At 31.7% G+C, this 23,619-nt stretch overlaps 2 protein-coding genes across 2 annotated transcripts; one reads left to right on the forward strand and one right to left on the reverse strand.

Annotated features, from left to right (window-relative positions):
* Nucleotides 1–10,061: 10,061 nt before the first annotated feature.
* Nucleotides 10,062–11,937, forward strand: LOC122608179 (cytochrome P450 Tp4149-like). The gene is made up of 2 exons (XM_043781268.1): nt 10,062–10,991; nt 11,249–11,937. The coding sequence occupies exons 1-2, from the start codon at nt 10,101–10,103 to the stop codon at nt 11,855–11,857; spliced, it is 1,500 nt and encodes a 499-aa protein (XP_043637203.1). The 5' UTR covers nt 10,062–10,100; the 3' UTR covers nt 11,858–11,937.
* A 9,293-nt stretch (nt 11,938–21,230) lies between these two features.
* Nucleotides 21,231–23,096, reverse strand: LOC122608459 (cytochrome P450 Tp4149-like). The gene is made up of 2 exons (XM_043781566.1): nt 22,206–23,096; nt 21,231–21,975 (listed from the first exon to the last, which is right to left on the reverse strand). Exons 1-2 carry the CDS (start codon nt 23,094–23,096, stop codon nt 21,367–21,369), a joined length of 1,500 nt encoding a protein of 499 aa, XP_043637501.1. The 3' UTR covers nt 21,231–21,366.
* Nucleotides 23,097–23,619: the final 523 nt, after the last annotated feature.

Raw genomic sequence — 23,619 nt, forward strand, 5'->3', positions numbered from 1 at the left:
CAATTATGAGAAAATGTTATGTAAGATTTTTCATTATTTGTCATATTTACATTAATTTCCTAATTTTAAATATTTTTTAAAATTATTCTTTATCCTAACCATCATAAATTAATAATAAAAACTTTAAAATAAAAAAAAGTCGCCTCTCTTATCTCTTAATGATCGGTAATATATGGTGTGGTGGATACAACCTATTAGTTTTTGCTCTTCAATATATGTATCTATATTTCAATTACTAATCTTGATTTGATCGTGATCGCAACTATTGATTATATATTAGAAATAAACGTGTATTAGATTTTAGACCCGTATCAAATATACGGGTTTTACAACATTATCAATATAAGAATTATTATATGGAAAAAAAAAGATACTTACGCTAAGTGCAAAAGTATATTTAAAAAATTGAGATATTCATATGTAAATAGTGAATGTTAAAAGATGGTGTAACAAAATTTCTTTTATACAACCTCTTTCAGAAAAACAATATCTTAACTTTGATAGCATAATTGACTTCTCATTGATGTCTTGCAAACATGTCAGTTTATTTTTGTTAGCCATGGTTATTAAAAACAATAAAAGTAGCAGTTGATTCGTAGGTTTTTCAATGATTTCATATGTCGTGTTTTTATTTGTAGGTTTGATTTTATATAAGAATAATTTGTATCATAAATATAGTTTGATTCCAATTATCAGTAATAATAATGATTATCCTAATTATAAACTGATTACGAGTTAGATAGACATTATGCAATAAAATAGAGATAAATGTGTCGGAATGCAGTTAACTAATCCCAAAAAGTTATTGTGTGCACGAACTCTAGGTCGGCTTTATTGTATTCAGGAAACTTGATCAAAAGTTCTAAAGTATTCAAACGTGACTTGCTAAAAGGGTAGCAGGTCATCTTTTATTTTCTATTAATTAAAAAACTTATAAACATAAACATATATATAAAATAAAACAAAGGTTATATATATTAACAGAGAGATGATGATGATGACTGCTAATTGCACCACCACAATCACGATGCACACACATACCCACCTGCTATCCCTGTCATCTCCGTCACGTCCGCAGCCGCCATAACAACACCGATTGCACCACAACAAACATAATCCGTCCAAGATGATTGCTTAAATCTGTTGTAAATCGATCAAAGAATAGCATCGGTGGTGTGGCCGACGATGGCGCTTGTGATGCAGTGCAAGTGGCGCTGGAGTTGTACCATCCTTAAGGAACATGTGTAGATTCCTTTTTCTGACGAGGAACCATGTCAATCTTAGGTCGCCGGAAAAACGATTTCCGGAAAAAACATGGTGGCCATCAATTAATTCCTATTTCCGTTTTTACACTCTACCGCCGAAAAATACGATGACCTAAAAAACAAGGCACCAAAAAAGGCTGGTCGGAAAAACGATGGCCGAAAAACCGATCCATTTATACACATAGTGATTTCTTTGCTTTGGGTTGTACAAGTTAGGCAAGGAAGCTTCAATCTATCACTGTCACTCTCGTTTACCCCCCCCCCCCCCCCCGCCCCCGGCCACCAATAGTCCATCGACGTCCAAACCGCTGCCATTGTCATTTCCGATAGTGTGTGTGTGTGTGTGTTTTGGGATCTTGTCATTTCCGGTAATGTAAATCAATTTTATTGATTTCGTTTTTTGTTTATATTATTCATTTTTGGATGTGATGATTAAAATGAAAATGATAATGATGGTGGTTAGATTTATTGACTGGGAAAAGAAAGGGCAAGAAAAAAAAGCAAGCAAGGTAAGAAAGAAAGAATAATTAAGAAGATAAAAAAAATTAGTATTATGTGAAGTAACCGGTTACAAATATCCACAATCCAGTTTTATGATTACAATAAACGTAATTTTAAGTTTCCTGAATACAATAAAGCCGACCTAGAGTTCGTGCACACAATAACTTATTGGGATTAGTTAACTACATTCCGGCGCACTTATCCCCAATAAAATATTAATTATTTTTAAATTGAGTTAAAGGGATGGAAAATCAAAAAGTGTAAATTAATTTAGACATCTTGATTTAATTAACTTTGAAAAATTGAAGATTATGATTGGTTAATTGAGATTATATTTAATAAACTTTTTATATATATACTAGATTTTAGACCAGTGTTTAATACTTGACACGGGTTTTATGATATTATCAGTATTAGATATATTCATATATTTAGCTACTAATACATAAAAAAAAAAAAAAAAAAAATCAGGGATTTTAATATATTTGTATACATGATATTAAAAAGTTGAGTATGAAAAGCTACATTTTTTTTCCCTTTGGGGAATTAAAGACTTTTTTATTAAAGTTAAATATCTTTTTTTAATTAAGTTAGAATTGATCCAAAATAAAGATAAGAGTTTCGTTTTGTTTTTTTAACCCTTTTGGAATTAAATACTTTTAATTAATTAAATTAATTTATTTAAAGATCTAAATAATGACATCATCAAAAGTCAATTTGATAATATTGAGCGATATGATTGGTTAATAAGTCATTAGTTCAACTGTCATATAGTATATATTAAGATAAGATAAGATTAAGATTAAGATAAAATTCACAAAATATGTTAAAAACTATCTACCAATATATATACATAACAAGGTCCTAAATTCTTTTATAAAGAAACAAGGACCGTTAGATAAGTTTAAACTTTTAGTCACAACCTTTAGATCAAAATAATTGTAGCATTACCAAATTTATTTTTAAGTAACACAACATTAGTCCTTCAACTATGGTAAACTTAAAGAATTACATACATTGTGTTCTTTTCAATTTCCATACGTATATTAATATTTAGTTATTATCTAATTTATCAATTATCAATTGATTGATACTTATATATACAAGGTATCAATATCAACCTGACGACAATATTTGTTATTTTAGTATAATGATTTTGATTTATTTTAGATGGTTTTTTTAGATTAATTATAGTGAAAGAATTCTATCTTTAATTTATGATCATTAAAATCAATTTAAAGATTTTTTGATTTATTTTGGATGGTTTTTATAGATTAATTATAGTGAAAGAATTATATCTTTAATTTATGATCATTAAATCAAATTTAATTATTTCATATTTATTGAATGATAATATTAACTAGATTATTATCCGCGTAATACGCGAAAAACATATATAATTAATTACATCTTAAATTTTTATAATATCATAAGTTGACATATATTTAAACAAGTAAGAATTAAACCATTAAAAACATGAAGTTACATTAGAGGTCGTTTAGATTCCGCTTAACAGTGAACAGAGAGTTGAAAAATGGATACATGATCTATTAGAAGTCTTGCTAAGTAAGGTTTTCATTTCTTTGGATGTCTTTCATTAATCTGGATATATCTGCATTGTCATTGTACTTATGTTTTAAAGTTTTGCTTGAATAATTTAGTTATACACTAAAATTACTAAGCAACTTAATTACCAATCAACATATCGCATGTTGTGTTAATCTAATAAGTAAAAATTATGCATAATATAATTGCAATTTTCATACAACTATTTTTCTGATATATAATTGTGATAGCTTACTATAGACTTCATATTTGTTTTTTAGCTTTTTGTTAAGAAGGCCGGTTTGACATCCGGTCCAGTTTTCAAAACATTGATCTAATAAAAACGTTATATGATAAAATCCTATACAAAAATCCTTATAACTAAATTTTATTTGTTACATGATAAAAAATCCTATACAAAAATATAGTTTAATAAAAACGTATTACATTAAAAAAGAAAACTTTATTGTAAAAAAAATTAAAAATTAATTTTAAAGATAAAAAATAAAATGTAAAATATAAAAATATTAGTTTTCATAATTATATTATTAAAAACATTAACTATTAATGTCTACAAACTTAAATAAGGAAATAATACTAATTATAAATTATTTGATTCTCATTCTTTCTTTTAGTAATTGTGATATTATTATTTATGTATTCTTCAAGCTTGTAGTTTTGAGATATATCTATTATTTATTGATTGATTGTATTGTAACTTATTATAGTATACCAATACGTAAACTTGTGATTTTATTTTATTAAAATGGATCATCTCCATGTTTTTTTTTATTTATTATTGACCTTGTCATAAATATTTGTTTAATTTACCTTTCTTAATATTTTAAATTTAGCTTTAATTTAATAATATGATCATTATTTATGAAAAATAACTTCTACATTCTAAGATTATACAAAATAATTAATTTAATGATATAATCATATAAATTAAATTTAAAATTAAGTAAATACAACAGTAATCATTCCATTTTAGATAATTAAAATGTGTCTATTTAATTTGTATTATTGTATTTAATGAAAATATATAAAGTTGAAATAACAAATAAGTTTAACATATTTTAATGATGGATGTATTTGTAAATGTTGAGTTTTTTTGGTTAACATTAATACTTTATTGTAAATAAACAAACAAGGAACTATTGTAATCAAATATTAAGTTCTCATAATAGATTTTATTATTATATTGAATTAAACTTTTTTTAACATCAAGAATATATTGAATTTTATTAAATATTTTCCAATAATTATAAAGTGCCTCCTCGATTGCCAAAATGGGTCAAATCGATCGTTCGATTCATAAATGCAAACATAGAAACATAGAATAATAGCGTTATTAAAAAGTAAAAGTTATTACAATACTACTTAGCAAACTTCAAACTTTGAAATTTCATCATAAGATTTTCATTATAAATACTATCTACATATATATATATATATATGTATGGTAACAATCCTGTGAGAACACTCTTAAAATAAGAACGGTGAGAACACTTAAAAACATAATTCTGATGCATTAAAAGTCCATAAACTAACATAGTGTATAACTAATTGTCATTATTTAAGTGTTTAACAACACATTGATTTGTCAAAATCGAAAAAATCACGTTATTATATATGTATCCAAACTTAGGTATAGATCATCTCACATATCCATTTTCTAATATTTGTTGTAAAATAAATAAATCACATAGTCCCCATGAATTTAATGGTTTAAAAAAATGGCATGTGAGAGGTTCCATACCCAAACTTTGGTACATCGTACATGATAGCCACATATTCTCTTCCCGTATATATATATATATACACACACACATAGATATATCAAACATAATATGTATATATATCAAACGTAATATGTATATATATATATACACACACATATATACATATAGATATATCAAAAGAAAAGGTACCTTAGAGAGATATGATATTCATTTTTGATTTTATTTTTTTAGTTTGTTTTTTTGTTTTTTTCCTTTTTTTCATTCTTTCTTTAATTAATTAATTTAAAAAAAATTAAATTTTCAAAAATATTCTGAATAATCACTTCTTAAATAAATCAATACATTTGAATATTAAGTCAACTTAGAGATGCATGATGACTTAACTTAAAAAAGCATAAGTTGGCTCAGTCTACAACTAAACACTTTAACATTCTTTTACATTGTTTGTTATCAACAAATCTAATCAATTACACTATGACTCAATGTGTAAACCCTATTAGTCAACTTCAATACATAAATTTTTTTGAATAATAATATCATCATATTTCAACTTATCCTAATTAGTAAGTATTTATTATGAAATCTTTATTTATTTATAATAATCTAGTACTTAATAAATCACTGCCAAACTCCAAGTTTACCCATATTATGTTTGAATAGAAATAGGAAACCAAAACCCATGACTTTATGTTGACTAAAAAATTATCACAAAACTCGATTTAATTTAGTAAATAATCTATTAATATATTAATTACTAAAAATCTTATTAAAAATATATAATGAAATCATCAAAAGTCAATTTGGTAAAATAAAGAATTATGATTGGCCAATTAATCATTAGGTCAGTTGTCTTTTAATATGTATAAAGATAAAGATGATACATATTTGTATTTATATATAACATCGATTTCCATACATGTAAAAGATGAAAAGATCAAATCGTAATGTCTTTTACAATTTATAACATTACGGATTATTTTTAATATGTATAGACATTCTTGTATTTGTTCGTCACCATATCTACAAGTGATGTAGTTTTCTACGAAGTATTAGTAGATTTATAATTTCTATGATTACCTTAATGATTTTGTTATATATAATATTTATTGTTTATTTTGTTTCTTAATATTGAACTTAGGAACTTTAAATCTTTTGTCATCCTTTTATCACATAATATTATGTTTATAATTGTATAGACTTTTCATATAAAAATATATCCACAATTATATTTAATTTTTAGTTAATAATTATCATAACTAAATTTTTTTACCGTACAATGTACGAATTTAATCTAGTTTTTTATATAAATAAAAGAGAATTGTTTCTAGAAGTTTTTTATACAAAAATCTTATGTGTCAAGTTCATACTTCTTTTCTACAAAGGTTTTAAAAATCATGACATCATAATTCATTTTAACTTTTTTTCTTTTGACTTTTATATAATTTGATTTAATTTGAAAATCAATTATTTTTAACCTAATAGATCTAGCAAAGCATCAACAGAAGTGTTCCTTTATAGTTATTAACTGTTATTATTATGTTAATGTTATTAGTAGTGATATAGAATTATAGTTTATTTTAATTTGTAGCTTAATTATTAATTTCTTGTACTTTGTAGGTTAACTGAAAACATATAATTATTTGTTCGTGTGTATTATATAAGATTTTTAGTCTTGATAATGATTTTTATTTTTAAACAGTATCACTAAATAGTTGATACTAAGTAACAATTTTCATAAAAAGTTTCATTCTCTTGAACTTGAAGGTGTGTAGCAAATGAAAAATTAATTGTCTGATATCCATTTAAATCTTTGAAAAATTTACATTTTTGGTCCCTCAAGTTGTCAAGATTTTCAGTTATTGTACTTAAGTGAATTAATTACAGAAAAAAATCTTGAAGTTGGTCAATTTTTTCACTTTTCACTCCATAACTAACAACCATCTATTAGGTCCGTTAAGTGAGGGGCAAATTTGTCATTTCATCATGAACCCTTCTTCTTCTTCTTCTTCAATCTTCTTTCACACTCAAACACAAACCCAGATTTATCAAGTTTTTCGTAACTTCTTTCATAGATCTCGTATTCGTTTTTCATCAAATCAATTTGAAACTCATCAAGTTTTAATCACGGTCGAATTCTGATCATGATACTGGTTTCATTTTTTCAATCAGTTGAATTTTGTTGACGATTACAATTTTCCAGCGAAGTCAAGTTTTTACGGCGAACCGTAATTCAAATTTCTTTTGGATAGGGTTTCTGCGCGATTGCAACTTCTTTTGGGTCCGGATTTGAAAAAGCGTACGAGTATTCACCATTTTTAATTTTCTGGCGAGTTTATGAAACTTTCGGTGATCATTAAATCATAAATTTGTTGGTTACGGTTTGTTCGGACTTCTATTCTGACATTTTTCGTACCGGTTTCATGTTGTAAATCGAAGAAAAGAAAGAGATATTACGGATTTAACTTTTCTGACGTAGTGTTTGAGTGTGTCAGAAGAAGAAGAAGAAATCATGGTGAAATAATGAATTTGCCCCTCTCTTAACGGACCTAATAGGCGGTTGTTAGTCGCGGAGTGAAAAGTTAAAAAATTGACCAACTTTAGGGTTTTTTTGTAATTAATTCACTTAAGGGCAATAATTGAAAATTTTAATAACTTGAGGGACGAAAATTGTCTCTAAATCTTTAGATACATTATTATGGGTATAACTTTTTTCCCCATTCTTATGTATATTTTATCAGTTTCAAACATATATGTGATATATAGTCAATGCAAAAATACTTTATTGCATCGTGTTCAGTTATTATTTGCATTACTTGATTCAGTATTTTCCATATCAATTTTTAATATGTAAGAATAAAACAAATATGCAATTATTCCTTTAGTATATATTACTGATTATTGATTAGCAATATTTGTATAAAATGCACGAATTAAATCTGGGTTATTTAGCTAGTTATATTAAATAAAAGCATTATAGTATATGTTCTATCCGTGATATATAATGCTAAGAAGCTTGTACACACGAGCAGCTACTACAAATAAAGGAGAGCCTCAGGATTTGTTTAAACTTATAAACCATATTACAATTTAATTTTATGTCATACGTCGTTGTTTGGTAAATCAAAATTACCTATTGTCGTAATATTATAATATTGACTTGTTATTTCAGGGTACACTTTTTATTCTCGAGACGGGATTTGAAATTCTTCAACATTTTCGGAGACGAAAGTGAATTACGTTAATTAAACTAGCATGCTACCCGCGCAATGCGGCGGTTTTCTTGGCGGCGGCGATGTGGTAGTGGGGGACGGCTTTTGGTGGTAGTCCCGACGTCGAGTGGTGTAGATAATTCATGTAAATGTAATTGATGTAAAGGGTTAATGAAAATATTTAAAAGATAAAAGACGGATAGTGTAATATAATCATTAAAGGTATTTTAGACATATCCCCAAATGTAACTTTAAGGCTATTTTTTTATAATATAGTATAGATTTAGATAATATAAAAAATATAAATTATAAATATTACAATAATAAAGTGTTATTTGTCAAAGTAAAATATAGAATAGCTTGTTAAAATAATTAGAGAAAATTATATTATTTGTACCTAAAGTTGTCAAAATTTTCATTTATAGTCTCTAAGCGAAAAAATTACAAATAATATCAAGAAGTTAGTTATTTTTTCATTTTTGATAACAAACACATACGTTTTTTTTTGTTAACGCCAACACGTGAGGGTATCAAAAATGAAAATTTCTCACTTAGAAACTAAATGTGAAAATTTTGACAACTCCAAGTACTAAAAATGTAACTTTTCCTCAAAAATTAATGACCATCGGTTTTTGAAGAGTTTATTTAATTTTTTAAAACATTTAAGCTTTGCGTTTTTAAGTATATTATATTGTAACATATATATGAGTACTACTTTCAACAATGTTTTAAGCTCAAGTCATAAATATACAAATAACTTGTTAGTAAAAAAAAAAAAAACTCATAAATGTACAAGTTTTGAACAATCTCATCGCGTCTTATAACATGACTAAAGATTTATTTATTGCAAAACTTCCAAATCTACCTTCAATCAATATATATAATCGCCTTAACAAGTAAAGACTTGGAAACCGAATTTAATTGTTGCACAATAGAGATAAGAAGATCTGCAGGTTGAGTAAAAATCGACTTATGTTTTATCAAACCTTTATATTTAAGTTAAAAGCTTGATAAAGCACGCATGTCTTATAACTTAATTAGGTATTTTGATACTTACGATCTACAATATATTTAGATAGATCGAGTTTGACGTCATCAAACTCCGTTCAAACCAAGTCATTTCCATATATTTTTAAGTTGTTCACAAGTTGTACATTTTATGAGTTTTTTTACAAATAAGTTATCCGTATATTTATGTCTTAACTTTAAAATATTTTTAAAAATAGTACTTGTATATATGTTATAATATAACGTGTATAAAAACCCGAACCTTAAATGTTTTTAAATAATTAAATGAACTATTCAAAAACCCATAATTATCAAAATTTTTGACCTGAAGTTGTCAAAATTTTCATGTATAGCCTCTAAGTAAGAAAACTTTCATTTTTGATACCCCACGTGTTGGTCACGTGGGACGTTAACTAAAAAATAAAAGGTGTATGTGTTTGGTATCAAAAGTGGAAAAAATAACCAACATCTTGATATTATTTGTAATTTTCTCACTTAAAGACGGTAACAACTATAGGTACCAAAAACATAATTTTTTCAAAAAGTTATGTTATTAAAGTATAGTAGTCGTTAGAAGGGAAATGTTATAGTTTTAATTGAAAAATTAAAAAAATTAAAATAGTGTACGTAGCGGTATATAATGAGGACATTCATGTTCTCGCGATAGCTTTTCATCAATTTGCGTTTTTTTTTTTAGCTTTTTTAGTAAACTAATTAAAAACTCATGCATAAACACTATATATATGGCTGTAGCTACTAGTTGAAAACCATAAGCAAATTAAGCAATAACCATTCAAGGGAGGAATAAATAACATTGAATTGAAGCAATGCTTTCTTTTATACAAACACCCCCCTTTGATATATCACTTTCTTTTTTGGTTGCATCCATATTCATTATATGGATTTTGTCGAATTCAAGAAACAAAAAAAACTTACCACCATCTCCATGGAAGCTCCCATTGATTGGCAACCTTCATCAGCTAGGACCGAGTCTTCACCAGTCTCTCTTGGACATGGCCAAGAAACATGGTCCACTCATGTTGGTTCACGTTGGCAGCGTACCGCTACTCGTAGCCACCTCTGTTGAAGCATCTCAATTAATCTTGAAAACCCATGATTTAGTCTTTTGTAATCGACCACATTTAAAAATCCCCAATAAAATCTTCTATGGCTCCAAGGACATAGCCTTTGCTCCCTATGGAGAACATTGGAGACAGGTGAAGAGCATTGCAGTGCTCCAACTTTTAAGCAAGACACGAGTTCACTCATTTCGAAAAGTGAGAGAAGAGGAGACAGCTAATATGCTCCAAGAGATTGGAGAAAGTTATGGTTCTTCAGTTAATTTAAGCGAGCTGTTCGTTGCACTTACAAATAATGTGGTCTGCAGGGTGGCCTTGGGAAAGACTTATCGTGGGTTAAAGTTTAAGAACTTGTTGGCAAGGTTAATGGGTCTGCTGGGTTATCTTAGCATTGGAAATTATATTCCATTGTTGTCTTGGATAGATCGTTTGAGCGGTATAGAACGCAAAACAAATGAAGTTGCTAAAGAATTTGATGACCTTCTTGAGGGTGTTATTGATGAACATATAAAGAGAAGAGAGACAAAGGTCGAGGGTGATGACGCAGCTCAAGATTTAGTAGACATCTTGCTAGATGTTCAAAAAGAAAGTGCAGGCGGCTTTGTGGTACACAAAGATACCATCAAAGCAGTCATATTGGTATGGTTTTATTTATAATTGTTTTATTTGAGAAAATGAGGTAATTGGTGACCCATTAATAAGGTCTTTGGTCTTGGGAGGATTTATCTGGGATCGAGTCTCACTTCCTACCTTTGTGGGGTTGATTAATAGAGAGTTTTTCTAGAGTGAGATACAGTATGTGTGTGAAGACATGTCTTAAACCCAACTTAAACATCCACTTTCTGTTTATAGTTAAAGCACTTTCAAATTAAATACTTAATTTGCATATCTTGTAGGACGTGTTTGCAGCCGGGACTGATACGACATCCACTAATATAGAGTGGGCAGTTAGCGAGCTAGTAAAACATCCACGGGTGATGAAAAAGCTACAACAAGAAGTGACAGAGATAGCAAACGGAAAATCCATGGTTACTGAGGATGATTTAAGCAAAATGAAGTACCTAAAGGCTGTCATCAAAGAGACCCTTCGGTTCCACATTCCAGTCCCTCTACTTGTTCAGCGAGAAACCACTCAAGATGTCAACATTATGGGTTACGACATTCCAGCAGGCACACCGGTGGTGATCAATGCTTGGGCGATAGCAAGAGAGCCTTCAGTGTGGGAAGAACCAAATGAGTTTAAACCTGAGAGGTTCTTGAACAATCCAGTTGACTATAGAGGGTTACATTATGAGTTCATTCCATTTGGTGCTGGACGAAGAGGATGTCCAGGTATTGAATTTGCTATCGCAGTTAACGAGCTTGCTATTGCAAATTTAGTTTACAAATATGATCTAGCATTGCCAAATGGAAACGGAGCCGAGGAATTGGACATGACTGAGATGTCAGGGATTTCCGTCCGTAAGAAGTCCCCGTTACTAGTTGTGGCGACTCCTCGTTTCTAGTACTTTATATCATATGGCGAGTAATTGCAACTTTGTAATAATATTTGAAGATGGATTTGAAATAAAAATAAAACATGGATTTTTACCTGTGAATGTAACCAACTATGATCAAATGTCTATGGTTGTGTAAAAATTTCGTGAAATGACTATATCATGTAATGAACTTTCAAATTAAATATCAATCTGATGTATCCGACCAATCAAAAACTTACAAGTATGGTTGCCACATATGCTAACTTTCAAATCTCATCAAATATTAGATGTACCCGGGTGTAAGCGGCAACCATATAAACTGCCGCTTGTAACAGAAAAAGCTATGTAATGGAAGACCTGTGATTACTGAGACATCCACGGGTGATGAAAAAGCTACAACAAGAAGTAACAGAGATAGGTAATGGAAGACCCGTGATTATGGAGGATGATTTAGAGAAGATGAAGTACCTAAAGGCTGTCATCAAGGAGAACTTAAGGACCCATCTTCCACTCCCACTACTTGCAGCAGGCACACCGGTGGTGATCAATGCTTGGGCGATAGCAAGAGATCCTTCAGTGTGGGAAGAACCAGATGAGTTTAAACCCGAGAGGTTCTTGAACAATCCAGTTGACTATAAAGGGTTACATTACGAGCTTGTTCCAATAGGTTCTGGACAAAGAGGATGTCCTGGTATTCAATTTGCTATTGCGGTTGATGAGCTTGCTATTGCAAATCTAGTTTACAAATATGATCTAGCATTGCCAAATGGAAAAAGAGGGGAGGAATTGGACATGAGTGAATTGTCAGGGATTTCTGTCCATAAGAAGTCCCCGTTGCTAGTTGTGGCGACTCCTCGTTTCTAGTACTTTACATATTATGGAGTTCTTACATCTTTGTAATAATGCTAAGTATATGTTTTTGAAGAAGGATTTGAAATAATAAAATAAAAGAGTTTTTCTTTTTCATTTTTTTTTTCTGAACAGCCTAAAATTAAGTAAGCTACCATGTGAACCAAGTATACTCTGCAAAACATGAACAAATGTGATGGACTTTTAAATGGCAAAAGCAGAAATGCAAAAACATGTACCCACAATGCTGCAGACCCAATTTTCATTTAAAACAAGAACATAAATAGTATCCAACTTGAACCTCTATGAATAAATTTGGTATATGTGTCAGTGGACCTGAAAACCTTGTTATTTCCGTATAACATAGAGAGATGTATGACCACATTAAATCTGGTTACTGGTATATGTTCTGGAGTACCCACACGTCTTCCATATCCTCTTTTTAACATTTGAAAAGGATCCCAACCCTTCATGATTGATCAACTAGATTATTGAAGCCACCTTAACTTGACCAAAAATATATCAATGTAGATTTATAATGGGTCAAGATGGTGGAATGGGTCAAAACAGATAACTTGATTGAGAAACTAAAGGGGTCAACACATGCATGCTAAGCCTAACTAGTTGCGGGCATAGTTGTAGAGGAGCGGGCCCTTATGTTAATAGACTCAAGATTTCATGATTAAGGTGTGGGCATACGTGTTATCACTTCTGCTCTACAGGAGTGTGCAAGTTCCAACTTCTAGCATACTGTCCATCTTGGATGTCATTGTTGGGGTTCAAACAATTAACATCTAACACTTGCCATTCTAAAAAAAGGTTTTTCTAAACTGATTATAACTTGAGCTACAAGACTCCGTTTATGGTGAATGACGAGTTAAAGTGACCGTTGAAACGAGGAGTAGCTGTATGGGCTTTGGTCATCTTTGTGGTCTTGTGATGGCCCATTTTAAACTCCCAGAATTTATTTATGTATGTCGAATGCAATCAGTGACAACCATTAATCAGTTTTTAAAGAAGTATCTACCATTTCATTTTCCATGTCATTTGGGAAGAACTTGGTGGTTGGGAAATATCGCCTTTTTGGCTTACTATATCATTTCGGAGGTTTTCAACCTTCACCATCATATATTGATATACCGGGTTTAAGGGAAAAAGCATGTAATTGTAAGGCGTGTAGTCGTGTATATATATAATTACCTTACATTGTTGTTGGCTTGGAATATATTTTTAACGACAAATTTCTTATAACATCTATAAAGAAAGAAACAAAGAAACTGCTCACTCCGTTTTCCACAAATTTTGAGCCATAATACCTATAAGGTGTAGATAGAAGGTTATGATGTAAGCAGATCTTACCGTAGAAAGACCCAATTACATCTATATTACACCTAAATAATACGGAGTATTAAATTTTCATTTGTATTAATCCCTGGATTTACATCCTGGGAGACAAAAGCCTTTACTAAGTACAATAACTTCACATTGTCAGTTGGTCCAATATGTAACAACAGATAATAAGATGGTTCCATGACTTTTTTTTTTTTGCTTTTTTTTTTATCTTCTACTAGATCGAAATATTAATCTGATCCAAACTAATATGAGTGTTAATTACAAAAGGCCAAGGGGGTTCTAAAACATATTGTAAGACAATTTACAGTTCCATGTTGGCCCCTTGAACAATGGACGGAGTCTGCGAGGGGGTCGATTATAGGGATGGATGTAGGAGTGGTTACACTACTTATTATATATAACTACCCCTATAACCACCTTTAATATATATTTTTATAGCATCCTATAAGTAGCATTTATGGTTAATTATAACATTGCCCTCACAATTACTAGCATCACATAAGTAGCTTTTAATTTTCAAAAAATAAAAAGCTTAAAACTTCTCTTATATAAACAGAGATTTTTGATCTAACATAAGCTTTTTTGCTAATTAAAATATAGAAACCGGAAGCTGCTAAAATCTTCAAACAGCCTTTTGCCCAACAGTCTAAGATGATTCTTTACGACTAGTAAATATCTTTCCTTAAGAATGATATACGGTCAAAGCATACACTTTTTGATGCGGGCTCAAGTATAGATGAGCATGCTATGATATATTTGGAAGTCCAGACAACGCTTTAAAGGAGGCCTCACTAATTAAAATGGGCATAACTTGAGCTACAAAGGCTCCATTTTGGGCGTATGACCAGTCGAAACAACCGCAAAAACGAGGATCATCAAGCTGCAAGCTGACTTTCGTGCCCTGAAACGGCCTTTTTCTATGACTTTTGGACAAATTTATATGTTTTTCGGGATTTTTTGGACTTTCTTTTTGTTATTACTTTCGGCCCACTAATGTTTTTATGCCTGTTAGAAATTCTCTTATTTATTTATATGTACTTGTAACACCCCGAGCTAGGGCTCGGAATATTACGGAAATCATATAGCACAAGGAGGGATTATCGTAGGCAACTAAATGACATTAATGAATTCGGTGAATCCACAACAAGTCAAATATTCAAACAATGCACAAGGAGCAAATGACCATCAAAGTTTACAAAAGAGAATTCTAGAGATGGCTATCGATCCTAAGCATTAATCCAAAAGTGGGCGAATGAATCTTTGATCCATAAAGTCCATGCCCAAATCTAAAAGCTACACCAGATCATGCATCACATCCTTGAACCACCTGAATACCTGAAAAGTGTTCTACAAGTCAACACGAGGTTGGTGAGTTCGTAGTGGTGGCCCAAGATGAACCACCGACCATAACCACATATCATAAAAACAAGAACAATCATCACATACAAGTAGTCTTACACATCATCCAACCAATGCATCACTATATAACAAACGTATAAGAACAATCAATGCAATGTCAATGCCATGATGTGAATGATATGCATGCCAAACCAAAATACATATAATATGTATGGCCATTATGCCATCTATGCAACGATACTCACAGGTCATCACCATGACCAATGTGGCATCTCAAAAACGTCGGTGAATATACGTCTATAAACCCGGATGACCAACACCAGTGTATACGTCTATACCTGGATAAACACATTTGTCTCAACAGACAACCAAATCATCTCAAAGCAACCAACACAATGCAAGCCCAACAATCCATCAATCCAACATCCAATAACCAACAATATGATCAAACTATACATACATACACTTGAGAGGGCTTGCTTTCAAAGAATCCTCGATGTTTGTATACAGGGTGTACCAGTGGCTAACCCTCCACATCTCAAACCTTTTGAAAGCGAAGTCGACTTCCATGTATATGTACATCTAACCTAAATATAACATTTCTCAATACCAACATACACAAAACAATTCAATAATTCATCCATCAATCATCATTCAATCAACAAACAACTAATTCAAACAAATAAACACACAATGTACACTTTTCAGCCCGAATCTCAATAGAGTAGGGAGATACGAACTCACCTTGATTGGCAAAAGAGGCTAATATCGAATTAAGATGAGATTATAAGTGATTATAGTGCTTCACGCGTCCACAACCTAGTAATGTATACAAGACATGCATTATTCACCAAAGACGATTCTCTAACTAGGTTTTAGCTTTGGTTTATGGCTTTGAAAGACTTTCGGGACCCAACATGGTCGTTAGGGAGGTCATGTAATAGTTTGTAACCAAAATGAAGTCGCCCCAAGGTCTCCTCATTCTCAAACATAAGTTATATGTTTATTTAGTTTATGTTAATGTCTTGAATTAGGTTCCAAAGAGGACACCCAAATTTAAACGACTCGTTTGTCATGTGTAGGGCACCAATAAGGTCATAAGAGTACATTCCGGAAAGGTCGGGACGATCCTAGGATGTTAGATTTAAAGCTAGGAAAAAGTTAAGTGATTGAAGCCCCCAACTGTGCCGCAACTTATCGCTTCGCCGCAGCTGAAAAACAGACTCGTGAAGCTGCGGGGCAGCTTAACTAGCTGCGCAGCAGCTCACCCAGTTCAGCACCAGCAACACCATTTCAACCTAAACACACCAAAACTAACCAATAACTCATTTTTGACACCCAAAATCGATTTGTGATGCATCAAAACTCAATATGAAACATAATTAAGCATGTTTACACATGAATAACCCAAACCCACTTCAAAATCTTTCTTCAAAACACCAAACTCAAGCTCAAATTCGGTTTAACCCATTACTAACCCTAGACAAACCCTAATTCGACTTTTGGCCCGATTTGTGACCCGAAAATGTTTTGGCACAACTAGAGATACATTTACTAACATAAAGTGAAGGTCATAGAGTAGAATTTACTTACCAAAAGCTTCACAAATCCTCAAACCCGAATTTTGACTCAAATGAGGTCATTTCTTGCACTTTGGAATCCAAGTTTTTGATATGAAGTTAAAATGGTGATAAGATTTATTATTCTTGCATTAACTAAGCTTGAATTTCCATGAACTATGAATTAAATTAGAGAGAGAGTGAAAGGAGAGTGTGTTCTTGGGAGTAAAGAAGAGAGAGAAATAAGAAGAATAAGGGAAGGAAAGGATAAGGTGGGTGGGGGTTGGGTTGACTAAGGTGGGTCATGGGTCAAGACTTTGATCCATGGGTTGACCCGTCAACATAACTAATTAGTTCAAAACCCACGACATAACATCTAGCACACCGTCAACCGGCTCATTGAGTATACAATTAGTCATTTAACCACAAGATGGATTTAAAGATATCATTAACTACTATAATTCATAACATTACACTTAAAGTCAACGGGTCAAAATTCATGGATGTTACAGTACTAGAACCTTGGGAAATGATCAGTTTTATAAAATATAAAAAAATCATTTTCCCCCTATTCACAGTGAGTGTATAGTGTGTGAATCCCAGATTATCGGCATTCAATCTGAATCAATGATAATTTGAAGAATTGTTCCTGGTATTCTTTGAATCAACAAATTTGATTAATTATCTCAAATTTCTGTCTACGTCACTTTTTATCAATGTATAGTAATTTCTAAAGGTGGCAAAATATATGATTATGCTTAGTCATTTAGTCATAGTTTTTAAACCATAATATCTTTATAATACACATCCAATTCGATCGGGTAAAGGTAGATTAACTTATAATTACTTTTGGTCATGTTTTTATTTTTTTTATATAAAGCAAGTTTGTACCAAATATGACTATGAATAATGTTTAAGTTAAATTATTACTCCAAATATTTATTCAAGCACTTTGTCGATAGCTAGCTAGGTAGTGCCCCGCAAATATTTTGTTAATATTTTGGTGGGTCTTTCAAACATGATCAATGATCGCTGATGAAAGTTATACGCCGAAAATAATTTTTAACAACATTACTCATTTTGTTTTCGTTTATTGTTTTTTCTACAAGCTAATTTTTTTTTTATCAATACAATGCTACAGCAAAGCATAATTCAAACAATATATTACAATTAAAATAAATTTTATTGTTCACTTTAGTTCTAATTATAATACACAGTATTTACGCACACACACAAATATAATAAGTTTTGTACCCCCTAAATTTTGTAAGCCATGTGTCTTTGCATACCTCACACACCCTCATCAACAGTACACTCATGCCTCGTGGTAATGATATGAAAGTTATATGGAAACGGGTCAATATTAAGGGGAGAGGAGTGGCAAGCGGCATCTAAATAGCATGGCCATGTCATCGAGGGAACACCGGCGCCAATAGCTTGGCATGACGACGACATGATGGCTGGCGGGATTAAAGCCCGTTGCGGGTTGAAGAGAATATGGCCGTTGGGGGGAGCGTGCCATTAAAAATTTGGGAGGGATGAGAAAGTCATGAATGCCATTAAAAATGTTTGGGAGGGTTGAAAAAGAAAATTGAGTTGGAAGTATTTGATTGGTGGAATTTGGGAGGGATGAGAATTTGGGAGTCATGACTCCTCTCCCCCTAAGCTTTAAAACTTGGGTTGACTTTGTCGGCTGATGCCAAGGACAGAGTCAGTGTGGGGACAGCGAAGTGAGTTATCTCCACTCCCATTTTATTACAACGTAAATTTTTAAAATTAGTAATTTGTAAAAAATTTTCTGAAAATTAGAAAAAATTAATAGAAAATACATACAAATGTTATCTTCGTTTTTATATACTTATTTTTGGAAGTAGTTGGTCATTAAATCATTAATTTTGAGATAGATATTTCCATTGCGAGAATAAAAAAGTTACATTTTTTTATATTTTTAAAAGAAAGAATGAACAAAGGTTAAAGAAAAAGTTTTTTTGTTTGGGTATTTAATTGTGTAATACATTAATAATGTACTTGTTTGTTGAAAAAAAAATATCTCTTTTCAAATTATTATATATATTTTTCACAAATAATTATTTATAATAATTCATAAAAATAATTATACATATAAGCTTATGATATATATATATATATATGGTAAAGTTATTTTGAGAACCCTTTTTTTTCGAGAACTTTTAAGAACTTTTCAAATCAAGCCTAAATGATTGTTCTTTACATGAAAATTGTTTTTTGATTGTTTTCTGAATAACTTATGTATAATTTTGAAGTTTATAATTGTGTGGAGCATGAATTATCATCCGTTATACAATTATATGGAGATTTGGATTTTTGATCACATGTGTACAAATATTGCCATGATCACATGTATGCAAGTCAATCACATGTAATCATAGCAATATTCGTGCACATGTGATCAATAATCCAAATCTCAACATAATAATATAACGGATGATAATCCATGCCTCCACACAATTATAAACTTCAAAATTACACCTAAGTTATTCAGAAAACAATCAAAAAACAATTTTCATGTAAAGAATAATCATCGGTTGGGCTTGATTTGAAAAGTTCTCAAATATTCTCGAAAAAAAAAGGGTTCTCAAAATAACTTTTCTATATATATATATATATATATATTTATTTATAAGCTACTTATTTCATATTAAATATATTTTTCGGGTTCTTTGCGTATTGAATACGTTTTCATTTTAACAAGACCTTGTCCATGTGTGGTGCATACTGCTAAGGTTGGAATAGTTAATGTTTAACAATTGTTGTTCTAAAAAGAAGACTGATATTTTTTTATATATGAGTGTTACATCCGGTGTGAGAAACAAAATTATTTTAAGAGTCCATTTTCTATTCTCGAGCTAGGGCCCTTTTTTATTACATTCTTGGATTCGCTCTTATAAGTATAATAAACAACTATTTAAATCGCCCCTCGTAAAAAAAAATTAGTGGGGAATTTTGTGAAAGGTTCCTGTAAAAAGTTTCATTAACGCCTAATTCATGTCGAGTAGACCTTGTTGTGAGAATTCTTAATTCATGAGTTGTAGGGAGGGATTTATGTCACCACAAATAGAGACTAAAGCTAGTGTTGGATTCAAAGCTGGTGTTAAATATTATAAATTGACTTATTATACTCCTAAATATGAAACCAAGGATACTGATATCTTGACAGCATTTCGAGTAACTCCTCAGCCTGGAGTTCTGCCTGAAGAAGCAGGGGCCGCAGTAGTTGCCGAATCTTCTACTGGTACATGAACAACTGTGTGGACCGATGGACTTACAAGCTAGGTCTCTCATTGAATTGGTGACCGATATGGTGGCCGAGTAGTGGTTGGTATTTTGACTGCCCAATTCTCTGAAACCCAGCTAGGTTTTCTGGAGAATTGGGTTAACCTATTTTGTGCTAAAAGAAAAATGTAAAAAGGAAATTGAAGGGATAGTGAATTAGTGTTTGGACTTTTAGATGGGATCTTCAAACATACTAAACACCATCACCCCTCATTTTTTTCAACTATCTCACGACACCATACGCCATCATTGCTGCCGTACACAACCACAACAACCATTACACACAACCCATCGACCACAACAGCCATTATACACGACCCCATGACTGCCAAGCACGACCACATAACTTCTGTACACAACCATCATCATATATTTACTTGTACTCTTAAAAATTTAGTGTCTGATGTATATATTATTTGGTAAAGTGATGGAAAATTCCGAAGGGATACAAATGCATTTGCTAAAAATAAGCTAAAAGGTTTGGACAATTACAAAAGAAACAGAGAGAAACACTTATGCATTTGTAGATGAGGAGGTTAAACTTCTACGAGTAATAAAGAGAAAGTAAATAAATGTAAAAAAATAAAAATAAAAATCTGATGAAAACTCCCTGATTTCATTTACCATTTTGTAACCATTAATCCCTCGGCCATGCTAGAAAGTAAATAAATGTAAATGTACAAAGTACAAGTTAAGTCAAAATAGTAAAACATGGTCAAACGACATTGTCAAGCCTGGTGACCCATCCTTTATGCGTTTTCAGCTATGATTCAACGAGCTGGTTCATCAATCCAACCCGAACCAGACCTCAAACCGATTCAACTAAAAACCTGACTTTCAATATATAGTTGTTTTTGACAACTTGTCAACGGTTAGGCCATGCATTTATAATACAATTCTTATGACCTTGAATTAAACCACACATTTATACATTTATTAGATTCAGATACAAGATGTACTTAGTTTAACATATGCAAATGTAACAACATTTTCTAAGATACAACATAATAACTTAACCTTAATTTTATTTATCCCATCCATACTTCAAAGAGATATGCTTAATTAGGATTGTTCGAAACTTGCAACATAATAACTAATTAAGTACTAGAATCGAGGAGTCGCCATAACAAGTAATGGAGACTTCTTATGGGCAGCAATCCCTGGCATCTCAGTCATGTCCAATTCCTCCCCTGCTTTTCCATTTGGCAATGCCAAATCATATTTATATACTAAATTTGCTATAGCAAGCTCATTAACTGCTATAGCAAATTGAGCACCAGGACACCCTCTTCGTCCGCCGCCAAATGGAGTGAACTCATAATGTAACCCCTTATAATCAATGGAACTGTTCAAGAACCTTTCGGGTGTAAACTCTTCTGGTTCTTCCCACACTGTTGGATCTCTTGCTATCGCCCAAGCATTGATGACCACCGATGTGCCTGCTGGGATGTCGTAACCCATAAGTTTGACATCTTGAGTGGTTTCTCGCTGAACAAGTAGTGGAACTGGAGCATGGAACCGAAGGGTCTCTTTTATAACAGCCTTTAGGTAATTCATTTGGTCTAAATCATCCTCAGTAATCACGGGTCTTCCGTTTGCTATCTCTGTTACTTCTTGTTGTAGCTTTTTCATTACACGTGGATGTCTTATTAGCTCGCTAGTTCCCCACTCTATGATTGCTGATGTTGTGTATGTTCCAGCAGCAAATAATTCCTGCAAAGTATTTAAAAGTAATTTATGTTCTTGTTGCTTTTTTTTTTTATATAACAGCAAATTGGGATCACTGACGGGCCAACCACTAGCCCACTCTGTCATCTCCACTCTTGTACAGAAGGAAACCCCTTAGTTTATATATGTTGTTGTTACATAATTCCTTTTAGAGAAGCGGAGTTTTTTTAATTTTTATAAACGTGTAATTTATGTAGATAATCTATCTATCATACCAATATGACAGCTTTAATGGTATCTTTGTCAATCACAAAGCCGCCTGCACTTTCTCTTTGAACATCAAGCAAGATATCTACCAAATCTTGAGCTTCTTTTTGATCACCTTCCTTTGTCTCTCTTTTCTTTATATGTTCTTCAATAACACCCTCAAGAAGGTCATCAAATTCTTTACAAACTTCATTTGTTTTGCGTTCTATACCACTCAAGCGATCAACCCACGACAACAAAGGAATATAACTTCCAATGCTAAAATAACCCAAGAGACCTATTAACCTTGACAACAAGTTCCTAAACTTTAGCCCGCGATATGTCTTTCCCAAGGCCACCCTACAAACCACATTATTTGTATGTGCAACAAACAGATCGCTTAAATTAACCGAAGATCCACAACTTTCTCCAATCTCATGGAGCATATTAGCTGTCTCCTCTTCTCTCACTTTCCGAAATGACTGAACTCGTGCCTTGCTTAGGAGTTGGATCACTGCAATGCTCTTCACTTGTCTCCAATGTTCTCCATAAGGAGCAAAGGCTATGTCCTTGAGGCCATAGAATATTTTATTGGCGATTTTTAAATGAGGTCTATTGCAAAAGATTAAATCATGTGTTTTCAATATTAATTGAGATGCTTCTACTGAGGTAGCTACAAGCATCGGTACGCTGCCAACATGAACCAACATGAGTGGACCATGTTTTTTGGCCATGTCCATGAGAGACCGGTGAAGGCTCGGCCCTAGCTGGTGGAGATTTCCGATTAACGGGAGCTTCCACGGAGATGGTGGTAAGTTTTTTTTGTTTTTTGATAATGAATTTGACAAAATCCATTTAAAGGATATTGAAATGACCCAAAGGGAAAGAACAAAGGCGAATATTTGTATGAATAGCGGCATCGCTATATATTCAAACGTTAATAACTATATATATATTCTTCTTCTCTTGAATATTGATTACTCGTAATATTTTGTTTATAGGCTTATAGCAAATGGTGGAACTTATATATAGAGAGACTTAATTGGTTTGCCCTCATGGCTTATTTTTTTACTTGTATGGAGTAGAAATTTTTAATCGTCAATTAATATAATCATGTTTTTAAAATGATATATAATAGTAATTAAAGAAATATTATCTAGCTAGGGTTAACTATACACAAATGAATCAACGTAATAAGTTAAAATTTATATATACTGTAGTATGTATCTAATTACTTTATGAGTTTATGTAAGATGGAGCCGTAAGGCTGATCTCCCAATAATTTGCTCTACGGCATCCAGTCTTCAAGCTAGTCGATGACTACGTTAACGGCACGTCCCTCGTCTTGGGGGCTGTATTGAGTGATATGAAACTGATGTACCATCCAGTATGAGATGAAAACAAGTCGTCGTTGGGAGAAGCAACTTATCACGGCGGTGACAC

Source organism: Erigeron canadensis, chromosome 7, assembly GCF_010389155.1.
Source record: "Erigeron canadensis isolate Cc75 chromosome 7, C_canadensis_v1, whole genome shotgun sequence".
NCBI classification, from domain to species: domain Eukaryota; kingdom Viridiplantae; phylum Streptophyta; class Magnoliopsida; order Asterales; family Asteraceae; genus Erigeron; species Erigeron canadensis.

Coding starts and splice junctions, on each gene's coding strand:
- LOC122608179 (XM_043781268.1), top strand. CDS start 10,101: ATGCTTTCTTTTATACAAACACCCCCCTTTGATATATCACTTTCTTTT. Junction 10,992..11,248: donor CCATCAAAGCAGTCATATTG/GTATGGTTTTAT, acceptor CATATCTTGTAG/GACGTGTTTGCAGCCGGGAC.
- LOC122608459 (XM_043781566.1), bottom strand. CDS start 23,096: ATGCCGCTATTCATACAAATATTCGCCTTTGTTCTTTCCCTTTGGGTC. Junction 21,976..22,205: donor CCATTAAAGCTGTCATATTG/GTATGATAGATA, acceptor AATACTTTGCAG/GAATTATTTGCTGCTGGAAC.